The sequence below is a fragment of the Oryctolagus cuniculus genome, chromosome 8, assembly GCF_051225735.1.
Source record: "Oryctolagus cuniculus isolate XC-2025 breed Fujian yellow rabbit chromosome 8, ASM5122573v1, whole genome shotgun sequence".
NCBI lineage: Eukaryota > Metazoa > Chordata > Mammalia > Lagomorpha > Leporidae > Oryctolagus > Oryctolagus cuniculus.
Window position 1 is genome coordinate 46,103,161 of NC_142874.1, and position 27,779 is coordinate 46,130,939.

The 27,779-nt window shown below is 42.7% G+C and overlaps 1 protein-coding gene across 13 annotated transcripts in view; it reads left to right on the top strand.

The window, feature by feature from the left end:
• Nucleotides 1–27,779, top strand: part of NR3C2 (nuclear receptor subfamily 3 group C member 2) — a 375,513-nt gene that overhangs the window by 317,180 nt on the left and 30,554 nt on the right. For all 13 annotated transcript variants that reach the window (XM_070047457.2, XM_070047456.2, XM_070047454.2 and 10 more), the window contains 2 exons: nt 15,861–15,991; nt 22,133–22,290. In XM_070047457.2, the coding sequence (XP_069903558.1) occupies nt 15,861–15,991; nt 22,133–22,290 (289 nt within the window). The remainder of the gene's footprint in view (nt 1–15,860; nt 15,992–22,132; nt 22,291–27,779) is intronic.

Here is a 27,779-nt window from a genome sequence, read left to right on the forward strand (position 1 = left end):
TAGGTAACAACCAAGCGCTTTCCAGGGGGGGTTGGAAGGATTCTGAGCTGATGCTGACAGCTTGTGAAAGCTGCTCTGTTAGACACTATCTTCCAAATGCTACCTTATTTACTCCTTGCAACTCTGGGAGGTGGCGAATTGCAAATGAGACTGGCGCTATCATTGTCACACAGTGCGTTAGGCTGCTGCCTGTGATGCCAGCCTCCCATATTAAAGTGCTGGTTCTGGTCCCAGCTGCTTCACTTCAAGTCCAGCTCCCTGCTAATGCACCTGGAAAGACAGAAGATGGCCCAAGTAGTTGGGCCCCTGCACCCAAGTGGGAGACCCGAATGAAATTCTAGGGTCCTGGACTCAGCCTGACACAGCCCTGGCTGTAGCAACCATTTAGGGAGTGAACCTGTGGATGGAAGATCTCTTTCTCTCTCTGTCCCTCCCTCTCTATTTGTCACTCTGCCTTTCAAATAAGTAAAATCAATCTATTTTTTAAAATGAGGAAGGGCCAGCAATTATGGTGCAGCAGATTAAGCCACTGGCATCCAGTATGAGCACCGGTTGGAGTCCTGGCTGCTCCACTTCCATTCCAGCTCCCTGCTAATGTCCTTGAAACAGCAGTGGAAGATGGTCCAAGTGCCTCGGCTCCTGCCACCCATGTGGGAGACCCCAGTGAAACTCCTGGCTTTGGCCTGGCCCAGCTCTGGCTCTTGCATCCATCTGGGGAGTAAACCAATGGATGTAAAAGCTCTTTCTCTCTTTCAGCCTCTCTCTGTCTCTGCAACTCTACCTACAAATATATAAATAAATCTTCCAAAACAGTAATAAATGAAACCAAGACTGAAAGGTTTGACCTCAGCTGTCTCTTAGCCCAAAATTCTGAATTTTTCAACTACATCAGGGGTTTTACAATGGCTGTGGAATTTGATTTTTCAGGTGTTTACACACAGTGTATACCTTTGGAGTCTAATGATGGTTTCAGATATTCTATTGGTAACTCTTAATGAGCAATTATATATCATCCCTCATAAGAGATCCTTTAAAAGAGGAGAAAAAAAAAACTGAGGCCAATATATAAAAGACACAAATGAGGCTTAATAAATTCTTAGAAAAACTAAAAATTTGGTTCAACTTAAATTACTTCTCTAAATCTATTTTCCTTCTTTCCTGATATCACACCAATATTTCAGAGCTTAGCTGTGGAGGCCCTAACTTTGTGGCTGTTGACATGGAGTCTGTCGAGTTAGCGAGATGACTCATTCAGCCTTCATTCCCCTGCTACAGAACCAAGGACTCAGGCCAGGTCGGCCATTTGCTAACGTTGGGCTCTCCTCTGATGACCCCAAGAGCTTCCGTGTGAATTACAGCCATCCAGATAGACCCATATTGTAAAATTAGAAAGGTTGAAAAAATCGATGTATCAATTCATTGTAAAATAATAATCTCATTGCACATTATATAAAAAACAAGTGTTTATGAAAAATTACTGTTTTTCTCAAAAAAAAAATTAGAAGAGTGGCATTGTGTTGCCTTTCTGAATCCTCTTATTCTGGCTTTAGATAAGACATTTAGCTGCCTCTTACATTTAGTCTGTCATGATCGGTAGTTTTGGGTGAAGAATATGAAAAGAAAATAAAAAATAAATCCAGCCTTAAACATGTGTGTCATTGGGAAGAGCTTCTAGGAGGACCTGCAGTCCTCAGACTGAAGTTTCAGAACTGCTGGACTAGAGAATCTTTATTTTCTTTTAATTAATTAATTAATTTGAAAGTTACAGAGAAAGAGGGAAGAGAGGGAGGGAGGGAGGGAGGAGGGATCTTCCATCTGCTAGTTCATTCCCCTATGGCTGAAAGGGCCTGGGCTGGGCCACGGTGAAGCCAGAAGCCAGGTACCTGCTCCAGGTCTCCCATGTGGGTGACAGGGCTCAGACACGGGCCATCTCCTGCTGCTTCCCCAGCCCATTAGCCAGGAGCTGGATAAGAAGTGGAGCAGCTGGGACACCAACCAGTGCCCATATGAGATGCCAGTGTCACACACAGCTACTTTACCCTCTGTGCCACAACACCGGCTCCATAGAGAATCTTTAAACCTCAGCTCAGGTGGGCATTTGGCCTGGCAGTTCAGACACCACTTGGGACAGCCACAACCCACATCAGGATGCCTGGATTGGAGTCCCAGCTTGGGCCTCTGACTCCAGCTTCCTGCTAATGTGCACTCCGGGAGGCAGCGGTGATGGCTCAAGTGCTTGGGTCCTTGATACCGATGTGGAGAACCTGGATTGAATTCCCCAGCTGTTGCAGGCATTTGAGGAGTGACCCAGCAGATGGAACACCTGTCTGTCATCATTCCTTCCTTAGAATCTACCATCTCCTAAAACCATACTTCTGAATGCTATGACATTGATGCTTAGGTTCCAACATCTGGATTTGGAGAACACACTCAGACTACTGTGCTGCCCTTCCTTTCTTGTTACAGAAAACATTGCTGCAGCTGCCCAACCCCCCCCCCCCCCGAGCATCACAGTGAGGGAGAAAGGACTTAAGCCTCTCCCTCCCCTCTCCCCTCTCCCCTCTCCCCTCTGTCTCTCAGCTGCCAGGAACCCAGTGCTTTGCTGGGGCCTGGGGTCCTTCCTGCTTAAGAATCTCAGAGAGCTAACTCTTTTTGAGATGTTGGCCTTGACACTCATTGCTTCCAGGCACTGAACGCAGCGACCACCAAGTCATTCATTTGTCATTAAGAGAACCTATGTGGCTATTTATTTCGGAGTAGTGGAGATGCACAGTATTTCAAAGTGGATGAGAAGGTTAGAAAATGTCAGCTGTACACCTCAGCTGTCTTAACTAGCACTTTCGTGTAAGAGGATAAAGAAGATGGGTGTGTAGACCATACGCTGAGCCAGGATCGCATTCGCGTCATTTTGTGTGCATGTGTAGGGTGTGTTTCCGTGTTGACGTTTACAGGAAATGGATGCCGCTGCTGGTGTAGTGGCCCGGTGGTGTTACACTTAATGAATGATGCAGGTGTTCCCGATGTCCAGAACAAAATCTGCTCTGTGACAGATGCTGAGAATCTCTAATAAGAAGGGACATGTGGCTTATCTCTAATAGATTGAGTTGAACGGCATCTTTTTTTCCTATCCAGGCAGACTGTGTATCTGTGTATTTTAAAATGATTCAAACAAAAGAAGCTACCATTCCTCCAGCAATCTGAATCCCAACAAATGTTTTCCAGGATTCAGTTTGCTAAGGAATTTAATAGTGTCGACGATCATCGAACCTCCACAGCCTTACCTGTGTTCTTTTTTCTTTCATTTTTCTTTATTTATTTCAAAGTCAGAGAGAGAGGGAGAAAGACAGAGGACAGAGATCTTCCATCCACTGGTTCATGCCCCAAATGCTCACCACAGCTGGGGCCAAATCAGATTCCAGGAATTTCATCTGCGTCTCCACTGTGGGTGGCAGGGGCCCAAGTACTTGAGCCTTCACCTACTGTCTCCAGGCTGCACAGGAACAGAACACTGGAATGGGGAGTGGGGCCTGCACTTGCAGGCACTGCAGTGTGGGAGGTAGGCATCCCGGCAACATCTTATGCTGCACCACGGCTGTAGCTGTTTTCTTCTTCCACAGTCAGACTTTGACACTAGAGGGAAGAATCTGTGACCTTGTGAAGTGAGCACAGTTGCTTGCTCACTTCCCCAGCATCCCCCCAGCACCTCACGCTGCTGAAGGCTGCCCTGCGAGTGCAAGGCACGCTCTGCACGCCAGCCTCCACCCACCTCCGCCGCCCTGTTTATACTCTGCCAGGTCCTGGCTACGTGAAGCACAGGACTTTTGCTCCTCCAAGAGTATGAACTTGTAAGTTGCTCGTTATTACAGACTTGCCTGCAGTAGGAAAAGTGACTGGCTGTCACCCTTTACCCAAACAAGAGTTTCATAACATTTCTAAATCAGTATTTACCTTTGTCCAGCTTCTTAGAATTCAGTGATTATCAAGTAGGAATCTGTTTCATGGCCCCTGATTACAACCAGAAAACTATGGTCAATTATTGGAAGAAGCCAAGTTTATACCTAAAATGTCCCCCCACTGAAACAATAATAGTTTGCCAAAGGTTTTTTTTTGCCTTCCACTTAGCTATCTGAGGTCTGTATACATTAAAGTTCCAGAAATTGAGCATTGAACATGCAAATACAAGACTTGACAATAAAAAAAAAAATCTTTCCTTAGAGAAAATTGCTCTTTTGTATCCTGTCTCTGGGAACAGCAATTCTGGCAGTGAGTTCTGACACGGTTAGCATTACTTAAGTGCCCATGGGGTTCCAGGAATGCTGGTGGCTGTTTTAACCTTAATTTAGCAGTTGAGGTGCAGGCTCAGAGCAGACTGCCTGGATTCAAATCCTGGAGCACTCTTTTCAGTGAGATGTAACTTTCTCTCCAAAAAGTTTCTTAAGGAAAGCACAGTCGTACTGTAGTCTAGTCAGGAACTTGAGTTTGTACTTTGCAGGACCAAGATAAACTTTCTTACCAAAGTCTAGAAATAAAAAAAAATCTGGTTTACTAAATCTTCAGATGAAGATTTTCTACTAAAAAAATTCCTGGCCGGCGCCATGGCTCACTTGGCTAATCTTCCGCCTGCGGCACCAGCACCCCGGGTTCTAGACCCGGTTGGGGAACTGGGTTCTAGTCCCAGTTGCTCCTCTTCCAGTCCAGCTCTCTGCTGTGGCCCGGGAAGGCAGTGGAGGATGGTCCAAGTGCTTGGGCCCTGCACCCGCATGGGAGACCAGGAGGAAGCACCTGGCTCCTGGCTTCGGATCAGTGCAGCCTGCCGTCCGTGGTGGCCATTTGGAGGGTGAACCAACGGAAGGAAGACCTTTCTCTCTGTCTCTCTCTCTCACTGTCTAACTCTTCCTGTCAAAAAAATAATGAATTCCTACTACAAAAAGAAATTCTTATTACCAGAGACCCTTCTGGTAGGAAGAATGCCAGTCATAGTCATGCTTTTGCCTGCCTCCAAAGCCCCCACCATTCCTACAAGTAGAGAGCTGTTGCTCTTTTTTAATCTTCTGCAGTTTGCTATGGTCCTTACCTGATTTTAGTGTGGGGTATCAAGTCACATATCTCAGAAACAGATGTGTCTTACATGACAAAATAGGTAGAGTCATGAAAAGTTGCCTAAAAATCACTTTTTAAAGTGGATTATATTGTTACTGGCCTGAGGAAATACACAATTCAAAGAATGGTATGATTAAATCCTTGGTCAAGCAAGCATGTTTTTATAATGTGATTTATCACAGATACCCCCAATTTTACTGTCTCTAAAAGCTGAATCTTCATGGTGGGTTATGGCTGCATGTTTTCTTTTACCAAAAGCATATTCTTGTACCCAAAAGAAGTTGCTGACTATATGCATACTTAAAAATCTATGATACAAAAATGTCTTTTTAATTTTTTGTTTATTAATTTAAATTTTATTTGAAAAACAGAGACAAAAAGAGATCTTCCATCTGCTGGTTCACTCTCCAAATACCTACAACAGCCAAGGCTAGGCCAGGCTGAAGTCAGGAACCCGGAACTCAAACCATATCTACTATGGAGGTAGCAGAAACCCAAATACTTGAGCAATTACCTTCTGCCTCCCAGGGCGTGCATTATCAACAAGCTGGAATTGAGAATGGAGCTGGGACTCGAACCAGGCATTGTGACATGGCATGTGGGTATCCCAAGCAGCAACTTAACTGTAATACCACATGCCCACTCCCAAAAGATGGCTTTTAAAAATGTGTGTGTGTGTATGTGTGTATTTTATGATTTTTTCCAGACTTCTGATACTGTCAGTGGTAAATTATGGTTGCCATGTACCAGGTCACTTCTGGATTTTTGGATTGTCACATGTTATTTTGATCTGTATAACATTCATTAAAGTCAGTAGAAAATTGTACTGGTGAAGACCAAGGACAGTTCTCTGAAAACATAATCCCTTTTGAAATGTCCATTATGGAGACTAGCCGAACAGGAATTAGTTTTTAACCATTGCTAGAATTGACCATGTACAATTAGTAGAGAATAGGTGGATGGGACCAGTGGAAGACCAGTCTGTCTAACACAGGAGCCCCATAGAGCAAACCAGACAGCCTTCTCAAGCCAGCCCAGGCCGGAATGCTGATTCTTCCCTGGCTAGAAGCGAATTATATAAAAGCTATAAAAATGAACAGACATCGCCACTGCAACAAGCAAAATGGTCCTCCTGCCGTACACATATAGCTTGCTTGTCAGTGAAGTAAAAATTTAATAAGACTATGAAAAAAATTTAAAAACAGTAAACGGGAATCATTTGAATTCTCAGATTGAGGTCATTTTTATTCTAATTAAGGTTTGAAAGGGGGGAAAAACTGTTTCTGCATGCTGTTTTTTAGGAAAATAACAAGCCCGAGAGAGACAAGGACCATCTGTTACACTGACCATGTAACAAGATGTTAGATTTATTCAGACATAATGATGTGGTTTGCAGGATCAGATGTTAGGTTTGCTCTTTCAGATCTGCTGTCATCTCAAGTTGTTTAACTCTATATTGTAAGATTGACGCTATTGCTGCATAAAATATAACAGTCTCCCTCCCTCCCTCCCTCCCACCCTCTCTCTCTCTTTCTCTCTCTCTCTCTCTCTCTCTCTCTCTCTCTCTCTCTCTCTCTCACACACACACACACACACACACACACACACTCCTGGAGGCAGTTTACTGAAGAAACAGCATGTTTGTCAGAGACCTCCTCTTGAGATTCCAGTGGCTTAGCGAGTTCAATCCCGATTGAGCATTACTTTAATTTCTTTGTATCTACTCAACTCAAAATTTGCATAATCCATTGGACTTCTGGATTTCCAGTTGCTGCAAGCTGTTTATTGACCACTCACGTCACTGAGAGCTGTGTGCACCATGCTTGCAGTCATGGAAGAGATGTACCTTTCTACCCAGAAGACGGACCATTAGGAAGATAGGAGGAGTCTCGTGTTTAATCCAAAGGCTAACGTGAAATATTCCAGAGGTCTCTGTGGTTCTCCTGGATGAAGTGATGCCTTACACGTCTCAGAGATGTTCAGTTGAAAACGTTTAGTTTAATGCAGTTTTGCTGAAGGGTTTTAAGTTAAAAAAGGAAAAAACCATCAATGTGCTTTTCATAGGTTCCCATCGGCAGAATCGCGGGGAAACCAGCTAGTGTGAAAGGATTCCATTTATTAAATACGAATTCTTGGGGAGAGAAATGATAAAGATGGGTCTGTTTTCCCCTCCCCGTAGGGAACCGAAACTGCAGCAGACAGGTCTTTGAGGCGGTTTCTGAGTGCCTTTGGAAATAGTGGTTTATTAAAGAGAGTTTACCCTTCCTGCTTTCGAAAAGCACTTAGTACAGTTTTAGAGGATAGCACAGATATACGGTAAGACTAAAAATATGTCAAGGCACAAAAAGACGAAGGGCAACTTGTAAAAATAGAAGACAGAGATATTTTATATATTATAAAAAATTGAATACCTCAGTCTTTCATGAGATTACATAATTAAACAAAAACTTTAATTTGTTTATCTCTGAAAACAACATATAACAGGTAAGATCACGGATTGTGGGTATGATTCTTTACTATGAAGACATTTTTAGCTGTGATAAATACACATAACTCCAAATTTGCCATCTGAACCCTTTTTAACTGTTGCATTTAGTAGTAACTCTATATCGTTGTGCAGCCAATCTCCAGAACTTTTTCATCTTGAAAAACTGAAACCTTGTACCTGTAAAACAATTCCCCATTGCCCCCTCCCTCAGCCCCCAAAACCACCATTCTGCCTGTTTGCCTCTGTGAGTTTGACGACTCTAGATACCTCATGTAAGTGAAATCATGAAGTACTTGTCTCTTTGCGCCTGGTTTACTTCACTTAGCGTAGGGTCATGAAGGTTCATCTATGTGGTAGCATTTATCCACAATCCCCTTTTAGGGCTGAATAATGTTCCACTGCATATTTATGGCACGTTTTATTTACCCATTCATCTGTCAATGGACATGTGCATCACTTGCAGCCTTTGGCTGTTGGAAGTAATGCTGCTGTACGTGGGTGTACAGCTATCCCTTCAATAGCCTGCTCTCAATTCTTGCAGAGTGCTTAAGTAGAAATTAGCATTAAGAAAGAAGCTTTTTTTCCAAGACCCATGTTCTAGAACAGTGTATCACTGAGTCTTTGTGTAGAGATGATGGGTAACCAAAAAGATGTCATCCTTCGCAGATGTGTTTTCCAGATGTGGAGTCCTCCCATCAAGAGCTGCTTCTTGGGGCAGAGTTCAGTGGAGATAGCATGTCCAATCAGATCTCTTGGAGGCCTGTCTATGGGCCATTCCAGGGATGTGAGTGAATGCCAGAGGTGACAGGAGACCAGTAAGGAGTGAGTGGGGCGCAAGCCCCTGAAACTGTCCACCTCACTGGTGAAGTCAGCTGAGCCCTTGACTAGATCAATAAAAGAGAATTTAGAGTGGAGATTGCTGATGAGAACCTGGGGCAGGCAGGTGGGGGTACCGACTGTCGCACAGATGGACTCCTGGGAAGATGGAAGACTCTAGGTTGCATTCTCCGTGTGGATGGCCAGCACGTGGGGAGTCCTTGGAGACACTCAGACTAATTCTTGGAATTCTCAGGTTCTCCAGGTGCCTGTCACCTGGGCTGCTTCATAGTATGGACTTACCAAATATCTATTTCTGTAAGAGCGCAACATGAATATGACTTACCACTGCATTTAGTTTGGGACAGTAATTTCTCAAATCAGCTGCTTCTAGCTGGAGATTTAGATGATGAATGACTAAGCTCTTTGTATAGTTTCCTTCCTTCCTTCCTTCCTTCCTTCCTTCCTTCCTTCCTTCCTTCCTTCCTTCCTTCCTTCCTTCCTTCCTTCCTTTCTTCCTTCCTTCCATAGCAGTATTTTGAAAAGCCAGTAAGTACCTGAACACTAGAACAAAAGTGTTCCTTCTGACAGCCATTGGTCTATAGGTTCAGGACCCACTCCAAAAATGTAAAATAGAGCAATACTGTTGACATATAATGATGGCCAGATGGCATGGGTCCTGTAGATGCAAAACTTGTTCAGATGCTTAGATGCTAAGTTAAAAAAAAAAAAAAAAAGACAAGTTGCATAGGAACTGTGAATGCCCAGCCCACTCTGATTTTTTAGTGGAACTTTTTCTATTTCCTATTATTATGCAAATAAACCCTACTTCTAACCCTAAATTCCTTCCAAAGCAAGGGAAAAATATTTTCTAATTCTGATTACTCACTTTTGTTCCAAGTGAAATCAGGCTTGCATAAATTTTGATTATTACAACTTAGTATTTTAAAGCTATTTCCAAAAGATTCTGATTTTAGTATAGTGGACATTCTGAGAGGATCAGATGAAGTTATAGTTGTGAATAAAAGTGGTTTTCCAACTTGAGAAAATTTCACCATAAAACTATTGAACGATTTCTTTTAAAAACTTTAGAAGTATAGTTTTTATAGATTTTTAACACAAGCTCCTTACAACTGGAATTGGGCCTCTGTGCCTTCGTAATCTGTGGCCTTGGTTTTCACCCACTGCCCAAGGGGAACTTTTGGTCATGTGTTTGCTTTTGTGTTTTAGAAACAGTGCATAATGTTGCTTCTCTTTCCCAAGGTAGTCAGTATATTTTCACATCATCCTGCTCAAAATGAGGTTAAGGTTATAAAATGAACAAAAGCTTATAGCAAAGAGGATTTCTGTGAAGTAATGGTACAAAATTAATACCAGTATTGTGCCAAAAAGATTGTCCTTGTCTCAAAATTCTTTGGATGTACATTTCCATACATTTAATCTAATTGTACAAAAATGATGTGCTATTAAATGTGTTTTCAAGGCAGCCTATTTTCTTGAAATTTCAAGCTATATTGAATGCACATTGCTCTTTTGTAAAAAACTTCATTTCATGCAGTGGAAATAGCCATGGAATTTGAAAACACAGAGTCTTCCCATACAATGGGGAGCAGAGAATAAACAAATGACTGAATATAATAACAAAGCCTATGAGGAGGAATCTCTCTTTATAGTTGTAGAACTGGAGAAAAAAAAGCTAAAAACCTGTGACTTGGGCCAGCAGCATGGAAAGAGGGAAAGGCCTGGAATTTGAAGTCAAAATATCCTAGGTTTGGACCCTAGCTTCCTCACGCCCCTGAGTTCCTTCTCATAAGCATGAATATAATCTCTCCTCAGACAGAGTAAGGCTTGGTGAGAAGAAACCTGGCCCTGTTGCATGGCAGGGAATCCACAAGTCACAGCCGTGAAGACAGGCCACAGCTCCGGAAAGGGTTAAGTCAGTGCTGTTGATACTGGCACAAATGCTTTCTTCAGGTGTGTTGTCATAGGTTAACATTCTAATCTGTTTGCAAGTGGGATCTGAGCTGTCTCTGTAACCCACCTTGAATCTGTGTGTGGATGTTTGGTTAACACATCCGATAACAGAAACACCCGGGTATAAATGGAGGTGTGCAGCTGTCAGGTTCCACTTCAGACAAGTCACTGGCACCTTCTGACATCTGTATTCTCTCTGGTTTTGCTTGATTTACCATCCGTATATGTAGAACTAATAACAACAATAGAAATATTGTTTTCTAGACAAGTCATTTTAAAAATTGGATCCTTTCTTGGCTTGTTTCAACCAAAAACATCAATGGGCTCTCAAAAAGCATTTTGTTTTCTCTATTATGTCCAAAAAGAAAGGAAGTGGTAGGGAGAGAAGGGGAGGGAGGCTAACATTTACACAGCACTGTATAATTTAAGAGTTTCCTTGTAACCAGCTCCTGGCTCCCTGACAGGTTGAAGTCTTACCTTATTCAGGCTTCACGTTTGGTAAGCCTAGTCTGAGAAGTGAAAGGATTACAGGATTGCAGAGCCAGCTCACCGAAGGGCCAGGGTAAGCATCTCTGGGCCCTACTCTAGCAAAGCCAGGGATGTCTGTTCCACCTGCAGCACAGGTAGCTAATGCATGTGAGCACACTTCTAAAGCTGCGCAGTGTCCAATGTGTGTTGTGTGGCGCACCACGACATCCTGATTAGGCAGTCCACTTTAACCTGTTTTACAATCTGAAACTTTCTCTCTTGTTTTCATAAAAAAAAAAAAAAAAAAACTTTTTCAGAACTTCACGAATGCCCTAACTCCTTTGGTGGCCATGTAGATTATCTTTCTAATCATCATCATCGCTATATGCAAATCTGTATGTCTTCAACCATTTCGTTATTACCTGTTCTTTTTCCTTTTCCCCTTCCCTCTCTTTTTCACTCACTCGTGAAATATTTATAGAGCAAAGGTTGACACATAGCACTTCTGTATCATATTCTTTTTGACATGCAGAGAGATTGGTCAGACATGGACCCTGCCTTTAAGAAGCCTGGAGTTTGCAGTCAGAATGGTGGACCTGGATTGATCTTCTCTGCCCCTTCTAAATTCAGAGAAATTCTGCATTTTAAAAAGTCTTAAATACATAGTCAATCTCAAAAAAAAAAAAAAAAAAAAGTCCAAAAAGAAGGAAATCATAGCCAGAGAAGTTTAACTCAGAGCTGGAGCTACAGTGGGCCCGCAGACTCTTGAATGCTTTAGAGATGGCATTAGGACAGGAGTAGGAAACAGGAACTGGAGCTTAACAATCCAGTAAGGCAGGGCCTGAAACAGAGCCTGCTGCAAAAATCCAGGCCTCTGTGAAGGTTTCTCCCTCTACTAACAAGAACAATAAAATCTAACCAACCAGCTAGCCCAGGGACATGGCAGGGAAGCTGAAAGGAATAAGAAAAGCAAGCCGGTACCACATCAAGTGTGCAATCTAAATTTAAACTTCATGAGTCTTGCAAAAAACATTTAAGCTGAGAAATTAGAATATAAACTGGTCCAGAGCAACTGAAATGCATATAATGCATATACCCGTGACAGCTGTAAATGCTAAAACTTCCTATAGAGTTCGTTGTACAAGCTACTACCCATAGGATTCACTCAGGACACAGAACACCAAAACAATTCATGTTAGACATATTACTGTTCTGAAATAGTGAATTGAAACATCTGAAAGAAACTATAAAGTAGACATGTTTAAAACTCCTAGAGATGTAAGGGAAATATAATAACAATATATAAAGAAATATACTATGGAAAATAATAGAAATGTCTAAAAAGAACCAAGTAGAGCATTTCTAGGCCCTCAACAAGAAAAACATTGCCATTGAAATTAAAATATTGTAGACATTAAGGATTACACATAAACTGAGAAAAAAATGTTTAATTAGAAAACAGATCTGAGAAAATCATTGAAAATGCAGAAGATGCAGGCAAGGAGATGGGAAATAGGAAAGAGGACTGACATTGGACTCAGTGGTTGGGGGCTGCTTGGGACACCCACATCCCTTATCAGAGTGCCTGGATTTGAGCCCAGTTTCCTTCTCAAGTGTGCCCTGGGAAGCAGTAAGTGACAGCTCATGTACTTGGGTCCTTGCTATACGGGAGACCCAAGCTGAATTCGGGGCTCCTGGCTTCAGCCTAGCCCAGCCCTGGCTATTGCACAAATTCATATAATGTTTCTAATGTCTGCCTCTCTCTGTTTCTTTGCCTTTCAAATAAATTAATGATTTTTTTAAAAAATATAATATGAAAGGGAGGTTAATGTGGAAGACACAGTGAGAAGGTCCAACAAACTACTAATAGGGATTCAAAAAGGAAAGAATAACAGGGATTGAGATAAGAACAGTCATTGAAGAAACAATGACTAAGGATATTTCAGAACTGAAATATCTACATCTTCAACTGAATAAAGACGCTGAGGCCTGGGGGCCGGCACTGTGGCGTGGTGGGTAAAGCCGCCGCCTGCAGTGCTGGCTTCCAATACGGGTGCCGGTTCAAGACCCAGCTGCTCCACTTTCAATCTGGCTCTCTGCTATGGCCTGGGAAAGCAGTAGAAGATGGCCCAAGTCCTTAGACCCCTGCACCCGCATGGGAGACCTGGAAGAAGCTCTTGGTTTCTAGCTTCTGGTTTCGGATCAGCACAGCTCTGGCCGTAGTGGCCATCTGGGGAGTGAACCAGCGGATGAAGGACCTCTCTCTCTGCCTCTCCTTCTCTCTCTCTGCAACTCTGACTTTCAAATAAAAATAAAATAAATCTTTAAAAAAAAAAAGTCCTGAACAGGAAGAAATAAAACTCTGTCTATATTTGGGTACATAATAATGAAACTATGGATATCAAATAGAGAATAAAAATTGAAGCTACCATGGAGAAAATACTCGTTAGTTTTGGGAAAATGAAATTTCCCAAAAGTAGCATTTAAAACCCAGGTATAATGATATGCGCACACATACTCTCTCACACAAACACACACAATCTTCAAGATAATGAAGGAAATTATCTGTCAAATCTATAGTTTAAAAAGCTATCATTCAGGAGTAAAGGTGAAATAAAGACACTTTCCGACAAATGGAGAGCCTTCAGGTGATCATGGAAATGAGAATAACACTGGGCTGCCTTTTCAAAGGGAAAAAATGAATTGGATCCTGGCAAGCCTTGGTGGGATGTGAGGGAAAGGACACTCCCGTGGCCTGCTGGTGGCAAGGAGAACTACAGGTGTACACAGATCTAACGCTGTGTCCCGTAGAAATGCCAGGTTCTTCCTAGGGCATCATTTGTTCCAGTAATGAAGAGGAAACAACCCCAGTGTCCCTTGGTAGTAGAGCAGATAAGTAAATTGTGATGAATTTGAACACATGATGCTTGCAGTAACTAAGCAGTAATTAGCTTAGAGTTGTCTACATGAAAATGGATACAGCTCAGAATAAAAGTGAGCTGCAGAAGGACCTATATATCCAGTTTTAAACTTACTTAAATCAGTATTGTACGTTGTTTTTATAGATACACACATGTATTACAGGTTATTTACATCTTTTAAAGATTTATTTTATTTATTTGAAAGACAGAGGTACAGAGAGAGGGAAGGAGAGGAAAGACAGAGAGAGAGGTCTTCCATCTGCTGGTTCACTCCCCAGATGGCTGTAATGGCTGGAGCTGTGCCGATCCGAAGCCAGGAGCCAGGAGCTTCTTCCGGGTCTCCCATGTGGGTGCAGGGACCCAAGGACTTGGGCCATCTTCTACTGCTTTCCCAGGCCATAGCAGAGAGCTGGATCAGAAGAGGAGCAGCCGGGACTAGAACTGGCGCTTCAGGCCAGGGCTTTAACCTGCTGCGCTGCTGCGATATTCGCATCTGGATGGAAATGACAGTCACCCAAGCCGAGTGTTCCTCCTGGAATGTGGAAGGAGGGATGGGATCAAGGAGGGAGACAGCAGCCCTCAGCTCTGCCAAGAATACTAGCATTGTTTTCTTTGTTAGTCCTGGATGGTAGACCCATAGGTTACTGGTGTTTCTCCTTGTAGTTATGTGTGTGTGTTTGTGTTTAAATTACTTCCTTAATTTAAAGTATCCATGATGAAGGAAAAACATAATACTGTAGAGCAAAGTGTTCCCTGCTTCCTTGCGGGTGCCTTCTTAATGGCATTTAGAGCTGAGAAGCAGATTTCTGCCAATTGAGGGAGCCCAGAGTGCATCCTGGGAGAGGTACAAGGTCGCTCTGTCTCAGATGCTACCTGCTTTTAGCCACCGTGAGAAGTGGATCAGCCATCATAACTGCCTTTTCTGTTTCTTTGATCTGTCCAGTCCTCTCACTTTTCACCAGTTGTCTCTCTTTTCACTTTTTACAATCTGGCCATCACTGATCAGTGGTTCTCCAGGGCCTCCCAAAAGGATTAGTCCTTTGAGGAAAGACATGTAACAAATTGTGATGCCTTGGTTTCATCTTAAAGAAAGAGACAAGAGGGCCAGCGCCGTGGATCACTTGGCTAATCCTCCACCTGCGGGCGGCATCCCATATGGGCGCTGGGTTCTAGTCCCAGTTGCTCCTCTTCCAGTCCAGCTCTCTGCTGTGTCCCGGGAGAGCAGTGGAGATGGCCCAAGTGCTTGGGCCCTGCACCTGCATGGGAGACCAGAAGGAAGCTCCTGGCTTCAGATCAGCACAGCACTGGCTGTAGCAGCCATTTGGGGAGTGAACCAACAGAAGGAAGACCTTTCTCTCTAACTCTCTAACTAACTCTAACTCTACCTGTCAAATAAAGAAAGAAAGAAAGAAAGAGACAAGAATAGCATCCGTTGTTGTAGAGGACAGATTCTTGTGGAAATGTTTGCCTGGTGAGCGGTGGCGATTGGTTGGTTGTGTGTGTGAAAACACTTGCATATATGGAGCCAAACTCTCATGTCTGTCTTTCCCTTGAACAGAGCAGTTCCACGTGGAGTTCTCACCTTTTGAAATCGTGGTTAGTTTTCCTTTTGAAGCAAGATGCTAGCAAATATTTTCCAGAGCCTCTGGAAGGAAGGTCTATGTAGAAATAATTGGTCATTGTTGTCTTCTTTGCATACCATCTAACACTGTCCTTTTGACATTGGAAGTGCCCGGAACCTGTTGCCAAAAAGGAACGCGAGTCTATGGGCCTTTCTGTTTTATGAATGACCTCACTAGAACACACAACACAATCACTTAATAATACCCCACAGCTAAAATGAAATCAGGGCACACTGAGAAGGACTAGATTCAATGCTTCTGCCACATTCTCTTAAGGTACCAGTAATGGCACAGCAGTAGTGGTCTAGAAACAGTTTACCAATCACTGTGGAAGGCATCCAGTCTGTCTTTCTACTCCATGTTGAACCCCAAAGGAAAACTGTGACCCAGATGTCATATTTAGCTGCCTCGGGCTGGGCTGGATAGTGACCCTTGCATTCTCAGACCCCCCATGCTTCCTTGCCTTTGCAGAGAGAAGATGCACCAGTCTGCCATGTATGAGCTGTGCCAGGGCATGCACCAGATCAGCCTTCAGTTCGTTCGACTGCAGCTTACCTTTGAAGAGTACACCGTAATGAAAGTCTTGCTGCTACTAAGCACAGGTAAATCAGTGTCCATGCTCATACCTTTTCTACATCATCAGATCATCTCTCTTATAGAGGAGTGGCTTACTGAGACTGTTCAGGTCGTTGGCACCAAAAGTTAAAAAAAAAAAAGTTTTAGAAGGTGGGAGGAGCATTTTGGCCTTTGATCTATTAGGTTGATAGTATGAAGCTTTGGGCTTATGAAAGAGCATATCCCTTCATCCATTTAATCAGGAAGTAATTTATTGTCTGTTATGTGTGCAGTGGGACTGGACAATCCAGGAAGCACAAGAGAGAATGAAACAGAGTCTCTGCCCTCAGGGAGACTGTCACAAGTTCAAAGATGACTTTCATGAATTCCGGAAAGTAATTATCCAACCAGAGGCTCAGAGAAGGGCACATTCAGTTCTAGGGATCAGGGAGGCAGAGTGCAGTTAAATCTTGGAGGTCTGTGCAGGTGATGGATTGGACATGAGGCAGGGAGCTGTGTGAATGAGTGTGCACCAGGGAGAGCATACGTAAACAACAGCACTTAGTTCTTGGGGCGAGGAAATTGTTTGCCTATTCGTTTTCTAATTTGTTCCTTGTGTATTCATTTGTATTCATTGAATTTTTCATGGTGCATCGGGTTAAATTGGGTTGGCAAGTGGTGAGGGATAAGGTTGGACTATAGGTTGGGCCAGATTATTCAGTGCCCATTGATGAAATCTGGCCTTCATTAGACAGAAAGGGGAGTGCAGTGGGCAGAGGGATGACAGGACCAAAGCTGTGTTTTATGGCTTTATGAAGATTTATTCAGCAGAAGAATGGATTAAAGGGGAGCTGGGGGCGTCAGAGGGAGAGAGGCAATGACAGAGAATGTAGCCTGGCTGTCCAGAGGCTGAGGAAATGATGGCCAGGACTATGGTGATTGGTAGTGTGATGGGCAGGAGCAAGTGCGCTGCTGAAACCTTGACCTTAGCAACTGACAGGGGTGGGGGAAGGAAAAGTGGTATGGATCAGCAGCGACCCAGGTGTTGAGCTCAGAGATGACTAACACAGTGGCGGGAACGTTACTAGAAACATGATCCTGTCGCAAAGGGGAGCAGATTCCGTGCAGGGTAACATGGGTGATCTTTCGGATGGGTTAATTTTCTGAGGCTAACTCTGTATCCCAGGAAAGACAGCAAAGAGAGGGAAAACTTTGCAGCTGGTACTAGAAGACAGACTTGAGTCCTGAGATCTAGATCTGGAGTTAGCCTTAGAGAACATAGCCCTGTACACGCGGATGGGGAGTAGGTTTGCCTTGGGCAGAGAGGGAAGAGGAAGGAGCTGGCTACACTGTTAGGGGAGGATGGTGGAGGCTGCGGGGAGGGGTGGCATTGGCAGAGGGAGTAGAAGCCCCAAGTTGAGGGTTCCTGCAAGGGGTAGAGCAGCAGCATGGCCTGCATGGAGAAAGCTAAGGAGGCCAGGAGCTGGCTTCTGGAGCTGACCAGTCGGCATCGGGCAAGTGCCAGATGGCCAGCGACTTGCAGACTGTTGGGAAGCCTTTTCAGGCTTCTGGCACCGAGTGTGGGAGGAGAGAAGTTGATGGCAGAGGCTGCCAGAAGAGACACCAGGGGACAGGATTAGCTTTGGCAAGGGGCTTGGGCACAGGAGTTTCCAAACAGAGCAGAAAGAATGTGAAGAGGCTCACATCGGACGAGGGCGATGCCCAGAATGGTGACCTGGGACAGTATGCAGAGAGAGGTGCTGGGCCAAGTGCTGTAGCGACTAAGGAAACTGAGAAGTGTTCTGGATGTCAACAGCCAGCAAAGGTGCCACAGCGAGTGGCATGGGCTCCAGGGGACAACAGGCTGTCTGGCAGAGACAGGAAGAAGAGAAGAGGAGCCAGGCCAGGCCCAAGAGTCAGGGGCCTGAGAGAAGGGGCGGTCTGTAGTAGAATGATTGGGAGAGTGGCATCACCAGCCAGGGTGGTAAGCATAGAGTGGTTAAGAAGAGGTGGTCTCCCTAGTGTCGAGGAGCTGGGTCTGAGAAGGGTGAGCCAGAATCAGTTAGTGATGAGCACGGGGAGAGGACAGGCCGTGGTAACAATGGATAATAACCCTCTGTCTTATACAAGGGGCTTTCAAAAGCTTGCCACCAATGGAAATTAAAAATCAATTTAAGCATATACAGTTGGCACATTGGTTGAGACACTACTTGGGATGCCAACATCCTATGTTGGAGTGCATGGTTCAAGTTCTGGCTGCTCCATTTCCAATCCAAATTCCTACTAATACACACCCTGGGGGGCAGTGGTAATGGCTCAGGTATTTGGGTGGCTGCTGCCCATGTGGAAGACATGGATTGAGTCCTGGACTTATGGCATCAGCCTGGCCCAGCCCTGGCTGTTATGGATATTTAGAGAAAACCAACAGATTGAAGATGGATCCCCCTCTTCCCCTCCCCCTCCCCCTCCCCCTCCCCCTCCCTCTCACTCTTCCTCTCCCTCTCCTAAAAATAAAATGAAAAAAAAATTTTTTAAGTTTATTTTGGTGCAAAAACATTTGAAATCCATACATACTTTTTTGATAATATGTATCTTCCATGAACTTTCTGAATACTCCTTATATTCACAGATTTCAAATATTTTTAAAATTTATTTATTTAAAAGGCAGAGAGAGAAAGAGAGAGGTACCTTCCATGCACTGGTTCATTCCCCAGATGCCCACAACAGCCAAGGCTGAGCCAGGTTCAAGCAGAAGCCAGGAACTCCATCCTCTCCCACATGGACGCAGGGTCCAAGCACTGGAGCCATCATTCACTGGTGTCCAAGAGGCACATTAGCAGGGAGCTGGATCAGAAGCAGAGCAGCTGGGATTTGAAGTAGCACTCCCATATGGGATGTCTGTGTTGCAAGCAGGAGCTTAACCCCCTGCGCCACAGCACCAGCCCCAGATGCCACATTTTGTTTGCACCAACATAAACTTATCCTTTAGTTCCATTTTCCATGAACTTTTTGAGGTTCCCTCATATGCTAAACACCTCACGATTTGTAAAGCGTGTTTCTATATTAATACTTCTAATTTAATTCAGTGCTGGGAGATTGACAAGCCTGTTGCAAAGCTGACAAAACAAGCATCTAAGTGGTTGTTGGTTCAGAATCCTTGGGACTCAACCCCAGGACTTTGGACTTCGCATCAGAGTTGCTCCCTCGCTCTCAGAAGCAGAGAGTGCGGACGGCAGTCGGGGAGGCCCAGAGGGGAGCAGATGGAATCCAGGGCGGCACCATGGCAGAGGGGCAGGCAGTGCAGGCAGGAAGGGGGGGCCAGCAGGTCACAGCTGTGTTTTCTTTGGCCAGCACACGTTTCGGGGGTTGCTTTTGGCCTTTTGTTTTGTTTTCTTTTCATTGAATTTGATTGCCCAGGGCAGGGCATGTCCTCTGGTTTGCCACAGGCCTCACCATTCCTCACTAATCACACACAGCCCATCTCCTGTAGCGTCCATGTTTGCCGGGTCAGCAGAACCAGGCTGCTGCCCCTCGCTCCACTTGCCTTCAAGGTTTCTGTTGTTCCTAATTTATCCTCTCTGGAGTATAACTTTGGCAATCCCACCTTTCAATTCAATGAAAGTGATTTTATTCTCTTTTCCAAGCTATGTTGTCAACCACTGCTGGTTAAAAAAAAAAAATCATATCAGATGTGTGACAGTTTAAATGAAATATTTTCACCTAAAATACATATGTAATATTAATTCTTTATAAATTTTGACTGCTAATTCCTAATTGCTCTCTCACCCTTTTTTTACCCTCCTACTCATTCATAGATTCTGATACTACTCTGAAGTGACCTGAAGTATGCAATAGCATCCAAGTAGCTCACTGCTTTCCATTCTGAATTTTTCTGGATGCAGGGAAAGCAATATAAAAAGGCAGGAAAACATAAGTAAAGAATTGTATGAGTCATAGAAACTGCAGCCTTCCATAAGTTTATTTTGCTAATTTGTGATACAATGAATGAAACATGTTCTTATTTGGGGCTGTTAAATTGCACACCTGATGTCCAGCATATCAGAAAGTTTTTTGGTCATGGCCTCAAGAGCATGCCATGTTCTTGGTGCTTACAGAGGAAAACAGACAGACTTCTACCGCGTTGTCTCTTTGCTCTTCTCCAGCCCATAGCTTTTGGACGATTTCCAGCAGCTCTGCTGCATTTAATAAGTAAATGCAGAAATTCTGGGCAAACCTCCAAAATTGGAGGTTTTGCTTAAGTTCCCTTTATTTGTGGGTTTGTTTCAACTTCTAAAAAATCTGGCTAGGAAACTGGTAAAACATATTTCAGTTACAGCAGCAAAATGCAAGTAATAATATTTGATACAAGTTGTTATAATCTTGAGAATTTTTGATAGCACAACTATCAGAAATATGAATGTTTTTGGTTAATCTTAGATGTATTGAAATATAGCCCGAAAATGTATTCACTGTATTTTAATGTTATGTCGCTTTTTAGCGTATAGGATGACATCCATATAAGTATCTTATTTTGGAAAAGCTAAAAGTTTACTTTTTCCAATTTCATAACCTAAAAAATGTTAACTTGTGGATTGTCAGTGTAGGCTGAGATTTGCAAACTTTCTGTTTCTTTTAGAAAGTTTTAAGGCAATGTTAAAATTTTGATAGAAAGTAGATGTGTGGTTTTAGGATTGACATTCTGGTTACTACCATTCCTCTTTCATGTTTATACTTCCAAAACAAGGTTTTCATTTTAAGATAAAAACCCCTATGTATTATATAATGAAATACATTTAACTGCTAATATGAATGTCAAATATTTAAAACCACAACTAATACTGTGGTAGCCTCAGGAATGTGTGCAGTCGCTATTAGGAGCTTAATCCCCCCCCACAAAAATAGATTTAAATAAACCACAAATCAAAACCCTCAACGGTTAAACTCAAGGAGATTAAGAAGTTAATTTATAAAATACTTCACATCTTTCTATGGAGTAGCAGGGTTTATTTGGTAATTGTAGTATGCCAGCTCCCAGGGTTGCACATAATATTCATGAATATCCTTAGCCATTCTAAAGTGCTGACGACCATATTATTATTTACACCAATTATGAAAAACTGCAAATATGTGCAGTTAAACAGTGAAAATAAGAGCAGTTTCAAAATCAGAATGTTAGTGTCACAAGATGAATGTTCATTAGGTCTTCATCAACTAGAAAATAAAGTTCTGGGTGATTTTATTTCTCAGAGTTAAAGCACAAACATACCTTTTTATTGCCTACAGTGACAAAGTAGACGTAAAATTTTCAAAGGGGCTGGCTCTACCCTAACCTCTGCCCATGCCACCTCCTGCACACACTGCACCTTTTCTCAATAAACCTGGTCCTGCCTGGGAAAGATCCTCCTAGCATTGGACATGCTTACACGTGCTGAGTTCCAAAGTCTTCTTTTTTCAAAAGTGTTGAGTTATTTATTTTATTTGAGACAGACAGACGTAGAGAAAGCTCCAATCTGCTGGTTTCCTCCCCAAATGCCCAGAATAGCAAGGGCTGGACAGGTGTGCAGCAGCCTCCCATAGAGGGCCAGTTTCCCAGAACGTATTTGATTTGAACTTGAGTATGAAGATGAAGTTTTCCAACTCTAGCCCAGCCTGGATTGTGGCTCTTCCGGTTGTCATGGGAAAATCAAAATATACTTTCGTATTTCCAAGGTATTGGCAAGTTAGGATTCATAAAACACTTTGATGACAGGCCATCAGACAGTATAGCACTGTGGTTCAGAGGCAGGCTTTGGAAACAGACTTAAGCTTTTACTATCCCTTCTCTGCTGTGTGTATTTATTGTTTGCTTGGGCAGGTTCTCAACATGCAACCTTCAGTTTCCTTGTCTGTAAAATGAGAATAATATGATGTTTAAGTCATAACATGGGGGACAGGTTCAAGTGAGCTAATATATGCAAAATGCATAATGATACACTTGCAATAATTCAAAGTTACTCTCTTGTGTATAACTTGAACAAGTGTGTACCAGTTGATAGCACCCATATTTATTTGTAATTGCAACTAATTGGGATTCGGCATCCAACTTTATCATCAATGTATAACCGCAAAATGTTCTAGGCCACCTAACTGAGAAGATGCTAGAACCGTTTTCAGCCTTGGGGTTTACATATCTGTATTCCTCAACACAGTTCCAAAAGATGGCCTCAAAAGCCAGGCTGCATTTGAAGAAATGAGGGCAAACTACATCAAGGAGCTGAGGAAGATGGTAACCAAGTGTCCCAACAACTCTGGGCAGAGCTGGCAGAGGTTCTACCAACTCACCAAGCTCCTGGACTCCATGCATGATGTAAGTAGAGCCCTTGGTTCTTGTTCAGTGAAGGATCAACCACTCTACATGTGCTGTTGAAGAAATGAAAGCAGAGAGCTAAGAGATTTCAGGGCTTTGGAAAGAAAATAGGTGGTGAGAGGCAGCAAGAGTTAAAAGGGGAAGAAGGAGATTTTTCTTTTGATAACCTTCGGATCAAATCTCATTTATAGCACCAGGGATAGCGCTGTGCCTTGGACCAAGGAAGGCTCTCGTGTTTGCTACAGGTGTCAGATTGAGTTTCACATTTTTGTTTGCAAGTTAGGAAACATTTGGTTAATAAAAATGTTTGCTCTAACATTGCATAAATAGTGTCCATCTTCTACAACTGTTAATCTAATAACCCAATCTTTCAAAACATTATTAGTGGTTCAGGGCCAGCATGGATCATCTCAACCTTTGCCAAATTTTGAATACTATATTCATTATTCTTCATAGGAGTCATCTTCCTTGTCTTGCATAAATAGAGAGAGTGGATGGTGAGCTTGTTTCTAATTTAATCAATTAAACATCTACAAGGTGTACATGTGTGTTAGCAGTTTCTATAAAATATTGATTTAGATAATTTGTATTATATTATTTAAAATATGCTCCTTGTTTCACTTTGCAAGCAGCTTTTCCAATTCTGGCTCAAAGAATCTTGTACATAGTCCTGCAAGTTTAGTTTTTCATAGTTGTGAGGTTTCCATACTTTCTTTTGGAAAATTTATTGCCTGAGTGCAGCCTATATGTTTTGAGTAATTCTATTGCAAATATTTTCTCTAACATTAAGGGAAATGTTGGCAGGCTTGATGAGCAATATTGTAATATTACTATTGACATAATGGCCCCTCCTTTAGACCACTTATGCAAGTGGAATGTGATCTCCCTGGGATGCTAATGACATGTAGTTGATTGATTAAAAAAAAGTCTCTTTCCAGTGCTTTACACTGAGACTGTGTGTATCACTGATCTTTGCTTTCCCTGATCTTTTCATGGGACAAGAAGAATCTCTGCAAGGAAAATTCATGATAGTTTCGTAACTATCAGTGGCTTAAAGAGGGCAGTTTAGTGAAAAATCTAAGAAATAAGAGATGATGGCAAGGTGAAGAGTCAGGGAACCCAGCGAATGATGCACCTGGTGACTCTCACAGAAGGAAATACAGGAAACTAGAGTTGGGTCTCCCCACGCGTTTTCTGCTGAAGCTCCTGGTGATCTACACAAGGACACATAGCAGGTTAACCTTATTCTGTTGATTTCACTGAAAGGCCTTCCAGTAGAGATCCCATTGCCGTCTTGTGGTTCCTTCATAGTGAATTCCCTTACTTGTACAGGCAAGCAAAAAACAGTATAAAAATTAGCACATGTGTAACTGTCATCACAAAACATAATACAGATGACACATTCTGAAGCAATTTGCAAGCAGTGAGACTAACAACAAATAGTAAAATGTGTTCTTCAGCCTTCCACATATCACAACGGAAACACAAAGAGGTTTCACCCAGTGGCCCAGAGGTCAAAGCCTTCTCTGCCTGGCACAAGACAGGGGCTCAGTGAGTAGTTGTCGAGTAGTTGTCAAGTAGTTGTATCATAAATGCTGATTTTCTGTACAATATCCCAGAGCAAGTTAGTGTATTGGGGTTTTGGAGTGGCAATCAAGGTGTAATTGATATGCCATGAATTGAATAAATTGAAATTGCACAATGTGACAAGTGTTAAGATACATACACACCCATAAAATTGTCACCACAATCAATAAAACAGAGATTCCTATCACCCCAAGAGTTTCCCCCTGCTTTTTTTTATTTTAAACGTTTTATTTATTTATTTGAAAGGCAGAGTTACAGAGAGGCAGAGGCAGAGAGAGGCAGAGAGGACTTCCATCCATTGGTTCACTCCCCAGATGACTGCAATGGCCAGAGCTGTGTGGATCTGAAGCAAGGAGCCAGGAGCTTTTTCGGGGTCTCCCAAATGGGTGCAGGGGCCCAAGGACTTGAGCCATCTTCTACTGCTTTCCCAGGCCACAGCAGGGAGCTAGATCAGAAGTGGAGCAGCTGGGATTCGAACTGACGCCCATATAGGATGCCAGCACTGCAGGCGGTGACTTTACCTGCTATGCCACAGAGCCAGCCACTCCCCCTGCTTTTCCTTTACCTTTCCTCATACTTCCTACTCCCTAATTACTTTCTATATTGTTTTTTGTCAATACAGATTAGTTTGCATTTCCTAGCATTTTGTATAACTGGAATCATGAAGCACTTAATCTTTCGGGGTCTTTGGGTAGTTCCTTTTTTTTTTCTATTGAGTAGCGTCCCATTGTATGGCTGTTCTACACTTTGTGGTAGTCACCTGTTGATGAACATTTGGGATGTTTCCTGTTTGGGAGCTCTTACAAAATAAAACTGTGCTGTACATCCAATTCTCCACATAGACATATACTTTCTCTTTCCTTGGATGAAATCTAGTAGTTGAAAACCTGGACATATTTGCATTTTTTAAGAAACAGCCTGAGGCGCCAGAATCCCATATGGGCGCCGGTTCAAGTCCCAGCTGCTTCACTTCCCATCCAGCTCTCTGCTATGGCCTGGGAAAGCTGTAGAAGATGGTCCAAGTCCTTGAGTCCCTGCACCCACCTGGGAAACCTGGAAGAAGCTCTTGGTTCCTGGCTTCAGATCAGCTCAGCTCTGGCCCTTGCAGTCAATTGGGGAGTGAACCAGAGGATGGAAGACCTCTCTCTTTCTCTCTCTCTCTGCCTCTCTGTCTCTCTGTAACAGTCTTTCAAATAAATAAAATAAATCTTTAAAAAAAAAAAAAAAAACAGGAACTGCCAAAGTGTTTTCCAAAGTAGTTTATTTTACATTACCATAGCAAGTACATGAGAGGTCAGACTACTCCACATCCTGTTTAACCCGTGGGATGGTGAATCGTTTTAGCTTTAGCCATTCCCATAGCTATGTGGTAGTATCCTACTGTGACTTGTAGTTTGCATTTCCCTGATGATTATGGTGTTGAGCAGTTTTTTCACATGCTCATTTACCATCCCAATGTCGTCTTTGATTAGGTGTCTTTGCAACTCCTGTGCTTATTTTTTTAAAATTGAATTATTGTCTAATTGTTTTTTGAGAGTTCTTTATATATTTTGTGAACAGATTCTTTGTCAGATAGGTGATACAAAGATTTGCAAATATTTTCTCTCAGTGTATAGCTTTTCATTCTCTTAACCGTAGTCTTTGAAGAGCAGGAGTTGTTTCTGTGAATGGTCCATTGGTTGTTTTCTTTTGTAGATTCTGGTTTCCCTACTGCATCTCGGAAATCCTTGTCTAAGCTGTCATCACAAAGCTTTGTTCCTGTGTTTAATTTGAGCATCACTGTCCTTCATTGATCTCTAGTCTCTTGGAAGTCATTTTTTTTTCATGCCTTTTCCTCTGTATTTTTGGTTGTCTCAGAAGGGTAAATTCGATTCCTCCTCTTCCACCTTGGCTGGAAGAAGATCACACTTTCTGGAATCATTTTAGTTCTAAAACCTTTATTTTCAAGTATCAAAAATGTTCTATCTTAACTGTGTCTTAACAGAAGCATCTTGCGTGCTCTATTTATATTCCTATTCCAGACAGAACATTGGAAACCGCATTGTAAGTCTAGAGAGACCTTTCTAACATTCACGCTTGCTCAGACTTGAGACTGCCTACAGCTTTTTCATTAGAGTAAATTAGTGAATCAACATTTGTGGAATTTTCTTCAAGGAAACAAAGAGCTACATAATACACTGGCTCTGTACTTAGAGCCTAGTTCTGGTCACCTTGTGGGGGGAAAAAAGAGCATTTGTTTCTAAGAGTCACACAAAAAAGAACCCTTTGAATAGAGATCAAAGTTCTATTTAAATAGCATGCACAGTACGCCAGCTCTCAGGACACACATGCACTTCTTCCACATGGTGCACATATGTATTGGCAGAATGGTGCCAAGGTGGGAGAAAACACTCTCTGAAAGAACAGGTTGGCAGTTAAGTGTTCGAATCAGTCAACAACTTTAATGAATCATAAGCCCTCTCACCAGCAGTCTTTCCTCAAAAAATATGCTTCAAAGAAAGCAGCAGAAAGACTCCTAGGAATAGATGTATTTTGTGTTGTAAATGTTTGGGTATCGCATGCAAAGCATATAGATTCCTTACTCTACTCGAAAGAATTGACAGTAGTCATTTTTTAGATACTGCAGGAGTAGCAATTAATTTCCCTGAGTGGAAAAAACACATATATAATGAATTTATTGCTAGTTTCTATTCATCCCTAAAGATTAAGGGATGTTTATGGTATAGTCAATCTAAAGAACAGTTAGTAAATATTAAAGATGATATTAATATTCCCTGGAGGTCAAAATAGCTCTTTTGCTGTTAAATAGGATACAATTGCAATCTTATTTTGGTAAACACACTTAGCAAAAGTATAGCTCATGTTTTGCAGTATGGAAATGCCACAGAGAATGTAAAATACACTAATGACATAACCTGCACCATCGATTAGCTCAGATTCTACAAACACAGCTGGAGCTTAATGCAAAGCAGAAGGTAATCAGGGGCTGAAGTTGGTCACCTGGGCCATGGGACTCTTGAGCATGTGTGTGCTTGTACATTCATTCATTGATGAGTCCCTACCATGAACCAAAAATATGAATGTGAACATATTGCCTCTTGTTAGAAATCCCACTTGTGTGGTAGAAGAAGCTATGCCTCTCATTCAGTAAGGATTTGAGTGCCTGAACATGTCTAGCAGGGGCAAGTGTTTTGCCTAGCAGTTAAGGTACTTGTTAGGACACTTGCATCCTGCTGCTGACTCATGGGAACCCGGGGAAGGAAGCAGTAATGGCTCAAGAAATTGGGTTGTTGTTACTCATGTGGGAGACCTGGTTTGAGTTCTAGGTTCCCAGCTTCAGTGCTGCCCCAGTGCTGACTACTGGTGGCATTTGGGGAGTAAACCAATATATGGGTGCTCTATCTGTCTAATTCTAATTAATAATTAGAATAATAGCAATAAAGTGTCAGGTAGTGTACTAAGGGGAAGAGACTCAAAGGTAGTTCAGACAAACAGAATCTGGTGGTTCAAAGGGCTGCCTGCTTAGGTGACCACACCATGAGTTGTGGTCTCACTAACACTTGTTTTAACTTGGAACCAGCCTTATAGAGAAGTCACAAGATCCAGCTGTACTAGAAGAGGTGTTAGGAGATTTCCAAGGGGGCGTCAGAGAATCCTTTCTTAATGGAAGAGGAACAAAGGCCCAAAGCGTGATTTCTTAGGGTTCTCAGTAGCTGGAAGCAGCTGGAACCTCCCAAACTCACTGTTCAGTGCTCCTGGTGCCACCACGGCGATGGTCCTGTGCTTCTGGCTGATGGTGTCTGCTGGTTTTTAGGCTGGGCTGAATCTCTCAGATGAGTAACGTAGGGGCCTACCTTGTGGCATAGCAGGTTGGGCCACTGCCTGCGATGCTGGTATCCCAT